Source organism: Nothobranchius furzeri, chromosome 12 (assembly GCF_043380555.1).
Source record: "Nothobranchius furzeri strain GRZ-AD chromosome 12, NfurGRZ-RIMD1, whole genome shotgun sequence".
Classification (NCBI taxonomy): Eukaryota; Metazoa; Chordata; class Actinopteri; order Cyprinodontiformes; family Nothobranchiidae; genus Nothobranchius; species Nothobranchius furzeri.
In genome coordinates this window covers 56,208,425-56,223,489 of record NC_091752.1, presented here as the reverse complement: position 1 = coordinate 56,223,489, position 15,065 = coordinate 56,208,425, and the positions used below count along the sequence as shown (strand labels likewise).

At 43.7% G+C, this 15,065-nt stretch overlaps 1 protein-coding gene across 7 annotated transcripts in view; it reads left to right on the top strand.

Moving 5' to 3' along the window:
- Nucleotides 1–14,821, top strand: part of cep112 (centrosomal protein 112) — a 186,984-nt gene extending 172,163 nt beyond the window's left edge. For 6 of the 7 annotated variants that reach the window (XM_070542734.1, XM_070542735.1, XM_070542731.1 and 3 more), the window contains 4 exons: nt 2,712–2,801; nt 11,971–12,072; nt 14,368–14,432; nt 14,545–14,821. In XM_070542734.1, coding sequence (XP_070398835.1) covers nt 2,712–2,801; nt 11,971–12,072; nt 14,368–14,432; nt 14,545–14,548 — 261 coding nt within the window. In that variant the 3' untranslated portion in view covers nt 14,549–14,821. The remainder of the gene's footprint in view (nt 1–2,711; nt 2,802–11,970; nt 12,073–14,367; nt 14,433–14,544) is intronic. The other variant, XR_011515758.1, reaches the window with a different exon arrangement.
- Nucleotides 14,822–15,065: the final 244 nt, after the last annotated feature.

The window sequence follows — 15,065 nt, the reverse complement described above, 5'->3', positions numbered from 1 at the left end:
TGAGTCGCAACCCTGAAGTTCATCCTCCCCCTAAAGCTTGAGTCTGTATGAGATTAATGTCAGTTGAGTGGGCTGTAGATCAGGTGGTCATGTCTATCACCTGGACTGTTTCCTTCCACTCAGAGAACCAACAAGCCAACACCTGGCCCACTCACTCAGCTCAGCTCCAGTGGGGGGTGACACTGAGGATATTGATCGTTGCCAGAGCCCTACACACACAAACACACATTTAAGGTGTGTGTATGGAAGTGTTAGCATGTGTGTGCACATCACTCTCTGTTTTCCATGCACCCTAATCAAAGATGAAGTGTCCACATGTGTTCTGAGAACATCTGGTTCTGTGTTGTGTCCAGGAACTGAGCCTTACTCTATCACCAACAGGCAGAGAGCAAAAGCTTCACACACACACACACACACACACACGCGCGCAAAACAATGAATTGGTTCCCGCTGGAGAATTTTGATAAATTTGTTACAAAATGTCATAAATTGGCAAAAAGTTTATTCTAATAAGAGTTTTTTTAAATGAGACTATCATGCTATTTTACAACTTCCAGAGCAATTATAGGCATAATGTTCAATAAATTATTACCGTTGGCACTATTGAGATGTCATTTTTTAAGTAAAGGCCATTTTTGTGAGCTGTTTCTTCTACTGGGAAACAAAACACTTGGATTTGATGAATCTCAGCCTCCACCTGTGTGGATTCCACCCAATTCATAACGTAACCCTAGATCCTCAGCAAAGCTGCGTTTGCAGCACGTCAGCAGTGGCATTCAGGAGCACCTGCACCTCTGCTCTTCCTCCTCTATCTGCTTCCTCTTCAGCACATCCTGAGCTCCTTTAAAAGGAATCTCCTACCATCTTTATGCAGATGACATCCAACTGTACATCTCCTTTAAGCCCCATGAGATGTCTAAGCTGCAGCTGTTACACACCTGCTTAGCCTCTATCAAAACCTGGATGGCTGGGAGCTTTCTTCAGCTGAATGAAGATAAGACTGAGATCCTCATCTGTGCCCCAGACAAGCTGGTTTCCAAAGTCAGAGACTCTCTTGGTCAGCTTGCTTCTCACACCAAACCCACTGTTAAGAATATTGGCGTGACCTTTGACCCAGCTCTCACCCTGGATTCTCATGTCAGTTCTCTTGTTCGCTCTTCCTTCTTCCATCTTAGGAACATTGCTAAGCTGAGTCCCATTCTGTCCCGTTCTGAACTTGAGACAGTTATCCACTCCTTCATCTCCTCATGCTTAGACTACTGTAACTCTCTTTTCACGTGTCTGAGCAGAACCTCCCTGAACCGTCTACAGGTGGTTCAGAATGCCTGTGCTCGGCTTCTGACCAAGTCCTCCAAACACACCCACATCACCCCGCTTCTCCTCCAGCTTCACTGGCTGCCAGTCAACTTCAGGGTTCATTTCAAGATCCTGGTTCTGGTCTATGGCCTTACATGGACAAGCACCATCTTACATTTGTGATCTTCTTAGTCCCTACACCCCCAGCAGGTCCCTGAGGTCCAGTGACCAAAGCCTACTGGTTGTGCAGCTCCAGGCTAAAGGTGACAGATCATCTACTGCTGTGGCCCCCAGACTCTGGACCTCTCTCCCCCTGAGCCTGAGGGCAGTGGACTTAGTGGTCTCCTTTAAGGATGCAGCTGAAAACTCACCTGTTCAGGCTGGTTTTGGTGTGGCCTCCATCGCCCTCTCAGTCTGTTCTTATTCCGCCTTTCCCGACATCCACTGATTTCCCTTTTTCCTATTCATTTCTCTCCCCCTTTCCTTACAATTTTAATCACAGTTTTAATTATTTGTCATTTTAAACATATTTTTAATCATTTAAAAAATATATATTTTTAATATTTTATATTCTTTGTTTCTGTGAAGCACCTTGTGATTTTTATCTTGAAAGGTGCTATACAAAAGTTTGTTTTCTTTCTTTCTTTTTTTCACTGGAACTCTCAGCAATTGCAGAGGACCCACTCACCCCGAGAATTCCCTGTTAGAGGGTCAAGCCGCTAACACACACACACACACACACACACACACACACACACACACACACACCACTCAGACAGAGAAAAGGTCATTTCAGATGGTAGCGAATTCCTGGCTGGAATTACTGTCTCAGTCCATCCCTGGACATAGATCCTGTTCCTGTTATAGACAAAAATCCAATTCGGGTTCTAGGCATTATTTAAAGTGCAGACTAGATAAGAAAGAAATCAGGTTTTCACAACTGTGGAGATTAAACTCCCGGCTAGCTACATGGAGAGACTGGATGTTAGTTTTTACAGTCCAGGGAAGGAGGGATCAGGAGGAGGAGTGGGCCGTGATGGCACAACAATGCCCCATCCAGATTTCTGCAACTTAGCAGAACTGAAGTGAAGAAGCAGCTGAGACTGAAAAATGCACGTGTGAAGCATTTTGGGGGTGTGATTGAGAGGAAATAATAAAACTTGGTAAAGTCTAACAATCATGGTTTTATTATAGTTTTTCACGCCTGCACACACATAAGCATAAATTGCATTTTCCTCTCTCCCAACATTTCCACATATTTCCTGTCTCACTCAGCTGAAGTTTGCCTTCTTTGCCAGCAGAAATGTAACTGTAGATCAGTGTCTATCAATTTGTGTCACATACAAGTTAAAGCTCACAGATTTGGAGCTGTTTTTTGGGTTTCCATCAGACTGACTGTCTCTTCTTTTCCCCAGGCTCTGCAGGAAAAGGTGGAAAGTCTGCAGAGGCAGCTGCTTGGCACTGAGAAGAAGCTGCTCAGCAAAGAGCTGGAGATGGAAGAGAAGGTAAAGTAACTCGTCTTTTCTTCGGAGTCACTCGCTACCTTGTTTTTATGCTTGTAAAGAAGAGTTCCTGTTTCAATCTACTTGCTGCTCACAAGTGTAATGGCAACTTTTTTCAATCTTTGCCCTCAACCGTTCCCATCACAGCTCCTAACCTTCGTGGATTTGGTAATCATCCAATACTTTCTCACTCCACAGCTTGTCCCCCTTCTTTTATTTTGTCACTCTACGATGATCCTCCAGGGGGCCTCAAAAGGCAAATAAAATGTGTCCTTCTCTCATTTTCTGCCCTGCCCTCATCACTTTCCCATCTCACCTTCTCCCATTCGCAGTCAGCGATATACCCCCTTCCACATTGCCCAAATTCCTTGAGATCTGGCTTCAAGAGCCAGCGCCTAGGGCCAGGAATGCCACCGCTGCCTGTGTTCAAAAAGGAAGCCTCTGCATGCACACACACACCCCGTGGCTCTGGAGAATGCCCTGTAATCAGGCTCTGTTTTGACCTTGACACACACAGAGAAGAAAGCATTAATGACTGCACTCACGCTGGAGGTTGGTCTTTGTACCTCGGTGTGTACACCAAAGGCATTCGTCCTCCTGTGTTGTTTCCTGTGATCCGCCCACTGACCCTTGTACACACTTCACACACTCGTCACACACCTCAATGTCCGTCTGTCATAAATCCAGCTGAAGGGTCGTGGTTTTCAGGAGCCACTTGTCACAGAACCAAACCCTGGGGGCACTGCCCAATGGCTCCTCCCACTGCTTCAAGCTGGGCTTTAGTTCGTTACCAGACTCTAAACATATTTTCTAATTATTGAATGTTTATTTTGATTTTTGCCTTAAAGTTGCAATGTGTATTTTACCTTTAATCTCTGGAAATATCCATCAAAATGTTGAAAATGAATAAAATGATGTCCAGTCGTTGAAAAAACATTGGCGGCTTTGTGACATATAACCAAGAAAATCAAATCTAAAGTACATGGAGCACTGGTCTGGTGTCTTTGGGGGAGGCCATGTTCCTTCTGGCTGGCTCGGGGTCCTGCGCCTGTTGATGACGTCACATTGGCTGCACGTACGACTTACGGAAGTTGCGTCACCACGTTCAAAAGCATTTAGGTAGTAAGAAACACACATTTAATAACAAACTGCTAAACTCTTTCCAAAACCAATGTGAAAGAACAGAATCCAGCAAGAGATGCAACATATTTTGGCTGAGTGGTATTGCCGTAGTATGATGATGTCATCGGTAGGCGCAGGACCCAGAGCAGATCAGAGAAGAGAGAAGAGAGAAGTTTAATGAGAAATTAAAATCAATAGTACAATATAATAGTATAACAAAGAAACATTTGCAGGTTTACAAGCAAACACTCAACTTACACAATGCTAAGAATGGGTGCAGGCAGAAGCATAAGCTTATAAGCCCAACCCCCCAAACCCTTTGAACTTAAACAAAATTTTAGAATAGCATACCGATTCCATAATTTTTACATCATGTTTGAAATGTATGGGAATATATTCAAATCCCCATTCTAGCTTTATAAAAAAAAATAATGACCTTTAATGTTTTATGCATTTTTTTCATTTACTTGATTCACAATATTTAGTCACATTTGATTAGGAAACTACAGTTCCAGAAAACTAGCGTTGGGATTACATTCTCTCGATGGAATTAACTCAAGTCATTAAAGTCGAGGAGTCACGCTGAGGTCGCATGCTTTCTGCTCCACAGGTAACGTTTACCGTAATGTTTTGTTAAACTAGCAACAGTCACAGCGATCTGGTGTAAAAACTACCCTGAAATATATGTACTGCCCCCTAGTGCCAGGAAGTACATGTTGTCACTTTAAAATTAATAGCATCTTACAAAAAGCCCTCATGGGCCTGAAAAATGGCTTCGAAGAAAGAATAAGCGACGCTCACACTCTGAGGTAAACCCGCCGTAGATCATCTGGGTAAAGCACACACCTGTGCACCTTGTTCTGACACCAAACATCAAGATGTTCTAAAAGCTGCAGCATTGTGATTTCAGCTGGGCAACACGCTGAAGCGCAAATGCGAGTAAACAAGAATGTGTCACAGCCTTTGGCTTCAGTCCTGATTTTCCTGACAGTTTGTGATTCACAGCCACAAACACGCTTCATTGATTTGACACAGACGGGTTCTCTGAGACAACATCAGCAAACAACCAGGAAGTGAAGGAGGAGTAAAGCTCTTGGTTTTTGACACATGGTTTAAATTATTTTGACTCACCTGTAGTCAGGTGTGTTTGCTGTGCACCGCGTTCATGCACGCTGCATCTGAGAGCGCACAGGTTTGCCTTCTGTTTCTCCCCTCACGCCCCTCACACCCACAGTGATTTTGTTTATTTTCCAAGATGCAGCTTGTATCTCTTGTAATCGGAGCTCTCGCCTGCTGAAAAAGCTGTTCTGCCCAGACTTCACACAGATGTTGCTTGCCTCACACTCACCTGGCCTTAAGAGGCACCTTCACCTCTAAAATGGCATATCATCAGCTCACTCACAGAGCAGCTGAACTCTCCCCAAAGACAACAGCACAGGCTCTTTGTGTAAATACATAATGATGCAGCAGGCTGAGCCAACTCCAGGTTTCTGATGCATCTTCCTGCCACATGGAGGCTTGTATCTTGTTTTAATTAAAAAGAAAAGGTTGTTTTCTGTTCCAACGATAAAAATGGAGACTAGTTGCGTGCTGTTTGTGTTGAGGAGCCTTACATCCGCAGCCCACCAGTCCCGTCTTCCCTTTAGCTCTAACAACTCCACAGAGATCTGTAGCCAGGTTTAATCTCTTTCTGCCATCTCTCCTCTTTTTATTCCAAACGACTTGTCTTTTCCATCTCACAGCAAAGTGTTTTTGATTTCAAATCGCTCTTTAGTGAACTTGCTGAGTGCCAACCGAGTGGATGTGGAGGTGAAAACTTTGCAAGCAGTGGCATTTTTGATGTACCTTCTTGTTCCTGACAAGGTTTTTGTCACTGAGGAACACGGGGGAGGGGGGGGGGGGGGTTTAAAAAAAAATCACACCTTTCCAGAAGCTACACACACTAACTTCATTAGCATACATCAAGCATCCCGACAATGTGACAAACTTCATTTGAAGGTTGGAAGTGTTTAGGGCTTGTTCCTTTCTGCTGGCTGTCAGAGAACCATGTGATGGCACTAAATGCAAGAGAAAGTCACAACCGCAATCTGAAGACTATAAATAGATGAAATGTTGTCATTTTAAGATGACTGGGAGGGGAAAACGACTGCCGCTCCTCACAGCCTTCTAAACCGAGCTTCATCAGGAACAAACAAAGTCTCATTTTAAAGAGATAAAACCTGATTTTTTCTTCTCCTTTCAGAAAGCCAAGGTCTCCTTTCATTACAGAGAAAAACTATGGCACACTTTTTTTTCTTCCAGTGTTTCCCTTCTTCTTTAGTCTTGTCTTTATTACTTTCATCTGGATTCTGACCAGAAACCCTGTTAAGGGTTTGATCAGCAGTGTCGTTCAAAGGAATCGCTCTCCTGTCTTAATGGCGAGGAGCCGTTTTCTCAGATGTTGTTGCATGTCTCTTTTAAACCTGTCAGAAAAAACAAACATGCTTTTGCTGTTAAAAACATGTTGAAAGAAGGGAAAATGTGTGTTTGCATGAATATAAAGCAGAGATGGAGGTTGGAGAGAACGCTAAAAGGCATGTTTTATGGCGTTTGCATTAGACTCCCGCTCAGAAACATGTATCTGTTAGCGTAGCATCCGCAACGCAACACGCCAGATGGGTCTGAATGTTGCGTCAAAAGAACAGGGAAGGTGTCCGTGAAGGTATTCGCCCCCCTTACAGATTGTTTTTTGGATTTTTTATCCCTGGTCACCTAAATGTTTCAGATCAGCAATCAAATTTCTAATAACCTGAATAAATACAAATTTCAGTTTGACGATTTTGTTTATTAAGTGAAAAATAAGCTAACCAAATAACCGCTTCTAAATTTATAACCCTTGGAGTTGGTTTTGGCCTTGAAACTGTCCCATGATGCTCTTTTTGCACCCTAGTCTTGTTCCTATTGTTGAATCATGACCCGATGTTTTAATATTGCTGGGGACGAAAACCATAAACTAGAGCGTGGCTTGAAGATAGCTGGGGATAATTATTAATTATTCATATGCAAGTATTTGTCTCTTTAACAGTTAATTACAATATGAACTGTAGAGTAATGAAAGGTGTTGAAAATCGGAGCTTTATTTAATAAATAAAAGTTAAAAGTGAGAATCAATCCCATGAACCTCTGACTACAGGGCAGGTTCCTAACCTCTACGCCACCGTAGCATGGCGTCCTTAGTTCACTTGGAAAAATACCTGCGAAATAATATGTAGCTTTCCTTTATCAGGTTTCCGCCTACTCCGTGTTCCCTTATCAGAGCCAAGCTGTCCGTGATCCGCCGGATTGATGAAAATAAAAAAAGAATTGCGGTTTCAGAGTCGAACCATTCTGTGCGATGTCTCAGATAAAACATGAGACAGATATCCAACGAAACGGAAGTCTTAACTACAAATGAGCAGTTTTATAATGTCTGATATTAGCCTAACGTAGGGCTGGGCGATAAGGCAACATTTTCATATCCTGATGCAGCTCATTTTATATCCGGTTAACGATCTACAAAGCAACAAAGCGTTACTTCTTTTAATCCAATCCATAGTTCGTACCTTGGATCAACTCAAAATACCCGACTGTGTGGATTGGAACCATATCTGTACCGATGTGCTCGGCAACTGCAGTAGTGATCTCCTTCCACATGCGGGACCTGTGGTTGGTGTGCACGAGTAAACGCCTGTTGCAGCGTCTGTGTCTGGAGTTTGTTATGAACATTTATGCTACAAATCAACGCTGCTTTTACGGCTTGGGCTTGTTGACTCTTTTTGCATCCGTTTTCATGGTTCTTGCACAAATGATAAAATTAATTGTAGTTTTAAAGTCTGTTGTTGGCACCGGGAGCCGGCAACCTTTACAAACAACTGTTTTCTGGTCCATGTCAGCCTTCCTATATCCAAACCACACCTATACAACAGAAGTTGCCACTGTTTTAGGTACAAGCTCCTCAGTTTGTGTTGGCAGGTCATCCTGTAGAAAATTACCCTGGTCTGAACCGCGTCTGCTACATCTTCCTCCATGTTTGTTTATGCATGGCTAGCGTGCATGGGCATGCCGTAAGGAGCATCTTGGCGTAAAATACTGCTGTAAAAACACCTAACCATGATGTAAACGATAGAGCTTCATACGTTTTATACATTTTCTATCGTAAAGACGAAATATTTAGTCAGATCGCCCAGCCATAACTTAAAGCTTAGGTTAGCTAAACGGCTAATGTGTTGCTGGTTGGGTGGAACAGAGTTCCCAGCATGCCTGTGTTAAAGAAAAGTTGGGTATAGCTTGTAAGTTGGCAGTGAGCTAGAAATGCCTTGAGTGAAACAGGAAGTGGTCCAGAGGGGGGTTAAACAATGATAAGTTCCACTGCATTGTTGTCAAATCAGTGCACAACACAATTATGCTAGCACAAAACGCTGGAATTAAAAAATTAAAAAAAACGGATCATTATAAATATTAGTACAAACATGTCTCTGGTGTCACTGACTAAAATGACGCCTGTGTTTGACCTTATCCTGAACAAAATGAGGCCTATGTTTCATTATAACAGGGTAGGGCTGGGCGATATAGCCTAAAATAAATATCACGTTATATTGAGGAGTCACATTTTTACGTGACTCAAGGTGGTACAGCTTCTTTAACACCCCCCACCCACTGTCCTAATGGGTGGGACCCCGCGAAGAAAGTTGACCATTGAGCAGGATTGATGGTTTATCCCTTGAGGTTCACGTGCAGTGTTGGGAGTAATGCAGTACAAAAGTAATTAATTACTGTAATGCATTGCTTTTTGCTGTAATGTGGTAATGTAAGGCATTACAGGGAAAGAAAATGGTCATATATACTCGGTACAATTGTCAGTAACGCGGTAATTACAATGCATTTTTAAACCCAGAATCAAGATGTGTTTCTTAAAAATTCAAACTGCGGGAAACCCGAAAAAAGTTCCAGTATCTGCATATATTACGTCATTCATGGACTCAGCTTTGCAGGCAGAGAGGACGCAATGGTAACGTCTCAACTACTCCAGCTGCGTCCTGCGCGCGGCCGCTGCAACATTCACAAAATCGCTCCACTAAAACAAAATAATTCACCTGCGATCGTTCATATCAGCGCATTTTCTCTGGTATTCTGTACTTTTCTGACGTGCTTTGCCTCAGCTGAGTTAATATGGGCTCCGGTGATTTCAACTCATTGCTGCTGGAGTGCCGCGCATGTGAAGATCCCTTTGGCTGATTAGTTAGAAAGTAGGAAATCTAGGAAACGGGTTTTCTGGAAGACGGAGAGAACATGCAGCATGCAGGACGGTTAGAGAGAGAAAGGGCAGGAAATTATTCAAATAAAATCAAGAAAACAAAAAAAAGTAGGTAGATTTATCCCCAATACACATTTTTACCAGTGAAAAGCAATAATATATAAGCATTTAATATTTATACATGTGATAGAATCAGATCACCCCAGAAGTCAGTCCCACATCCAGGGCCGTATCAAGGCATTTGGGGACCAAGGCAAATAGGCTTGGAGCCCCCACCACCTCACTCCCTGATCAGTTAATCTAAGATGGCAGTGTGCTGAGAGTACAGATTGTTGTTGCATTTATTACATAAACAATCCTTCTAAAGATCTGTTTTTAACAGCAGTCCTAGCTCAGACACCACATCACCTTCCACCGGATGTGTCATGAGTTCACCAGGCATCAGATTACCAAACTCATACTGAAGTTGTTTTGTTCAAAGTAACTTAGAGTAATGCAAAAGTAGTGTAATGCCTTACATTTTAAAATCAGTAATATTGTAATGTAATGAATTACTTTAAAATGAGGGTAACAAGTAATAAATAATGCATTACAGTTTTGAAGTAACTTGCCCAACACTGTTCACGTGGCAGGGGTGAGGTGGTGCTCACTCCTCACCCCTGCCACACGGACCCAAGGGATAAACCATCAACCTTGCTCAATGGTCAACTTTCCTCGCGGGGTCACACCCGTTAGGACAGTGGGAGGGTTAAGGGACATGAATGCTGCCCACCTACACACATCTTTTCATTTTTTATGATCAAATTTATTGACATAGGAAAAATAATTTTGATAAGAGTCACAGATTTCGATAATGATAAATTTTCGATTTATCGCCCAGCCCTACAACAGAGCATGACGTGTTGCTTTTTGAGATCTTTTAGCCTACGTCATGTTGTCAGACAGATTCTAGTGAATTTCTTTCTTCTACAGGTCTGGTAGTGATCAGGCCTGGGTGTGGTTGGTGGAACTGAACTAATGTCTGAAATTTTAAATCATGCTATTTTAAATTAAAGTGAGAAAACAGCCAAAGCACAGGAAAGCTGATTCAGCATCACAGGAGTGATCACCTGTAACAAGTGCTTTGACAGCATTGGTCGTCCCTGACTCCTGCCGTGTAGCCGTCCCATCCTTGCCCATTCCGTACATACAGGACAGAAAATGGAGGCGGCATCACCGCAGAAGAGCTTATAATTTAGTCAGAGCGGACCTCTCATTGCTGCGGTAAATGCACCATACATGATTCAAGAATGCAAAACTGAGGACTTTGGCTTTTGAAGAATCTAAGAGTTATACTCAGAGTGGTTGGTAAGGGATGTGTTTATTCAACCGTTGTTTATTGCTTTGGTCTGAAGTAGTGGAGTGTGTTTTGTCTTGGCCTGTCTTTCTGTTATGACTACAGAAGCTGCTATAGATAGAGACAGACATTTAGAAAATCTGCTACTCCTCGCTTCAGATCTTTCCCTTTTTTAACTCGAGACGTGAAGATTAAAGCCTCCGCAACCTGGCTTTTTGACACTTGTTTGGAAAGATCTCTTTCAAATTATCCTTGACCTCATTCTCACACACAGCGGGGAAAGAAAACATATTTTAGTAAACTGATGGATTCCTAACTCTCTGTAATTGGTCCAACACTTTAAAATGAATGGGGTGGGAGGAGGCTGCAAAACTGGCCGAGCCGTGCCAGACTAATCTACTGCACACTGTGCCGAGACAAAGTGAGGCGCTCCGTGCAGGGATCATTTATGCGGAGGGTTGCTTTGAAGTGTTTCCCCAATCCCCCTTCATTGTGCCCAGGAAGATTAATTAGCCAGAGCCAGAACAATCAGTTAAATCCACAACAGGAAGATTATTTCAGGGAAGCTGATCTTTTTATTTTTCAACCCTCCCCCATCACTTCATCCACGCTCTCCTCGCTGCTGTTGAAAGAGCAGATTGGCCTTAGCTGGACGCTGCCTCTGCCAGACACATTGCAGTCGCCCAGACTCTCCCCTGGTTACACCTTGAAATATGTGAGTGAAGACTGTTGCTTTTCACAGGCCCCGTTAATTCCTTAAGCTCTGCTAAAACGATCACGAAGCACTGGATTAATTGATTCAGCAACTCTTCAAAATGCTGTAAATGGGTTTTTTTTTTAACAGTGCTGTGAAAAGCTCAGTTTGTGTGCATCCATTCATGTGTGTTTGTGGGTAAAAAGTGGGGGTTGAGCTAACCGAAGCGTTTTCAACTTCTATAATCAGACTCTGGTTTTAGTGGAGTGTAATTTAGCCCCAGACAGACTTCCTCCAGTCCTCCCCGGTGGAGATAGCTAGCTAGCCTTAGAGCTGCTGCTGTGTTTCATGTGCTCAGACCCTCCACAACGGCCCCCGTCCACTTCCAGCCGTCGTCCAGCCCTGCAAACGCTTTATGTCAGAGGTAACTGCAGCCACCAACAGCCAGTAGGGGGTGCTGTGCAGAGCAAGTGGTGCCAGCCTGCAGACCCCCTGTGGAGATATGAAGGAGCTGTGAAGAGCAAAGGAACTCTCTGCACCATGAATAAAGAGGGAAACCCATAATGTGTGTGTGTGTGTGGGGGGGGGGGGGGGTTGCTGGTTTGGTTTCAGTGTTCTGGAGTCCAAAACACTCATCAGCATCATTGACACATTAATGATTGATTAAATGGCCAACTACTCTGATTACTTCAAACCTGTGAGGTAACTAGACTGGCTCTGACTAATCTAAGCAGCTCTGTGTTCTCAGGTGACGATGGTGCATCAGGAGTACGAACAGAAGATCAAAGGGTTGATGCCAGCTGATCTCAGACAGGAGCTGGAAGACACCATCACCTCTCTGCAAGCTCAGGTGAGAACTGCACTGTTACCAGTTAGAAACTGGGAAAATCCCACTTTAAATACAAAAAACTGGTTAAATGTATAAAGAAACATCTTCCTTCTACATGAATCAAAACTATTCACTGCAACTCAAAGTAGTCTATGTTTCTTCTGATAAGGAAATGGATAAAATTGTATCAGTATGGAGACAAAATAAACCTGTATTTAATCCTGAAAATGCATCGATACGAATGAGATGATCTACACATCTCTTATCTCCTCAGATCTTCAAGCAAAAACATTTTAGGAATTAAAATTGATCATTTTATATCCATCCATCCATTTTCTTACGCTTATCCGGAGTCTAGTCGTGGGGGCAGCAGCCACTTGGGCCAGCTCTTCCGGGGAAATCCCAAGACGTTCCCTGGCCAGGTGAGAGACATAGTCCCTCCAGCGTGTCCTGGGCTCTTTAGGTCTCCTCCCGGTTGGACGTGCCTGGAAAACCTCACCAGGGAGGCATCCTGACCAGATGCCCGAGCCTTCTCAACTGGCTCCTCTCAATGTGGAGGAGCAGCGAATCTACTCCGAGCCCCTCCCGGATGACCGAGCTTCTCACCCTATCTCTAAGGGAGAGCCCAGCCACCCTGCTGAGAAAACAAATTTTGGCCCCTTGTATTTGCAATCTCGTTCTTTCGGTCACTACCCAAAGCTCGTGACCACAGGTGAGGGTAGGAACGTAGATCGACCGGTAAATCGAGAGCTTGGCCTTCTTGCTCAGCTCTCTCTTCACCACGACAGACCGGTGCAACGCCCGCATCACTGCAGCACCTATCCCCCCGTCATTCTCTCGCCCCATCTTGCCCTCACTGGTGAACAAGACCCCGAGATACTTAAACTCCTCCACTTGAGGCAGGACCTCATCCCTGACCCGGAGAAGGCATTCTACCCTTGTCTGACTCAAGAATCGATCATTTTAAATCTAAAGGTATTAGTATTTTAATCTATATTGATGATAGTTTGGCTGCTATGTGTATGCAGAGCGTCCTATTCAGAGTATTTGATATGATGTCTTCAGTGGTTGGCAGCTGTAAACAGCTGTGCTATGTGCAGAATGTAAACATGCTTACATTTATGCTGTTTTTCTCTTTGCACTCAGACTAAATAGATTAAATATTTTGCATGTTTTGTTTTAAAAATAGACCTAACCTATCACTTATCAGAGCGCTCTGCTGAATAAAGCTAATTTTAATACAAAGGGTTTAACTACAAATTAGCCTGAACTGAGTATGTTGTTAGTTTGAACAAAGATCTGCATGTTCTCTATTGAGCATAAACACCCCCACCCCCTGGCAGATCACACTTACATTGTAAAATAATGTAGTTGTAACAATAACAAAGCGTTGTGGTGCAACGTTCTGTGAAAGGGGCTCATCAGAATCTGCTGCTCTGTTCTCCGCAGATCCCGTTTCAGCTCTCAGACCACAGCTGTGTGATCGGATGTGTTTATATTATGTAATTCTCGACCAGAGCGTCTCGTTCACCGTGTCTTGGGTTTTGCACATTAGCATGCGTTGTTTTTCTATACTGAAAGAAAAAGTACTAGGTGCAGAGCTTTTCTGCGTCTCTCTGGAGGCCTCCAACCACATTTGGGTAGAGCTTTGCATGTTCTTCAGCAGCGTAAAGTGTCAAATGAAATGCTAGAATCTGAGCTGAGGTCTCCCCCACAGACAGGAATGCACCCTGGGCTCCAGCACGGTAGTCCCAGAACAATACGGATTCTTTCTGAGCTGTGATTATATTCTGCCAGGCTCCAGATGCCAAGTAAATGTAGATGAAGGTTTATTTTCATTTCGACCAAAAGCACTTCATAAATAAACTTACGATTTGGATCCAGACAAAAGAATGGTGCCGAGTCCTTTCACAGCATCCAAACGTCCGCTAACTCTGTCCATAATGTGCCCTGTGTCCTGGCGTGCCTTAACCCCTCTGCCCTAATCTCCTGACCTCCAACCCCTGCTGTTTTGACCTCTGGACTTAACAAGCGAGCTTTTCTTTCAGCCTGACTATCGCCGCCCAAAAGCACAACTCATCTCGAGCCATCAAGCCGTATCCATTCCAAACTGGTTTCCTGGCTTCGTCGTTCTGATTGCTCCAGCAATCAAAGCAAGCACATTTCAGAGGCGACTGCACCATATTTTAATGTGTGTGTGTGTGTGTGTGTGTGTGTGTGTGTGTGTGTGTGTGTGTGTGTGTGTGTGTGTGTGTGTGTGTGTGTGTGTGTGTGTGTGTGTGTGTGTGTGCGTGCGTGCGTGCGTGCGTGCTGCAGGTCAGCTTCCTCCAGAAGACGACCTCTTTGCTGCAGGAAGACCTGGATGCCTGCCGCAGCAGGAGGTTGGTATGATCGTTTGGACCGGACATGTTTGTAGTTTAAGTTGAACTATTTTTCATGTTAATATTATTAATGATGACATCACGTGTTTCATATACTTGTGTGTGTTTACAGGTGATGGTGAAGGAACCCCAGGCTGACTCACACTGGTCCCATGAAGGACGCAGCCTCCCATCATATGTGAGCGCCGCTTCACTGGTTCTGTCATCTTTCAGTCTAAACGTGCCATTTTCACTCATGACACTTCAGATATTTATTTGTATCGTTTCAGTGGTTCAGGCGTCCAACTGATTGTGTCCTCGTGCTGCAGAACTCTTCAGTTCTGTGTTCTTCATTAAGCTCTGTATTTGATTTAGTTGCTATTTTAAATAAAAGTTTGTGTTATTTTGTCCGCTGTGCTTTTCCTTTCTTCATGCTGGGCATGTTTATATTTCATACTCATGATTAATCCTTCAGTTGGAGGGGTTTGGATCTCAGTAACAATGTGTATTTAAACCAAATTGGCCTGTAAGCAAAGACCTTGAGTCCCCCCCATCATTAGACTGCATTGTCTTTCAGTCTTACCCCCCTCTCCCACATGAACTCTAGAGCCGTTGAGACTGGTCTGGATGACGAGTCTGAAGGTTGTTTAAACC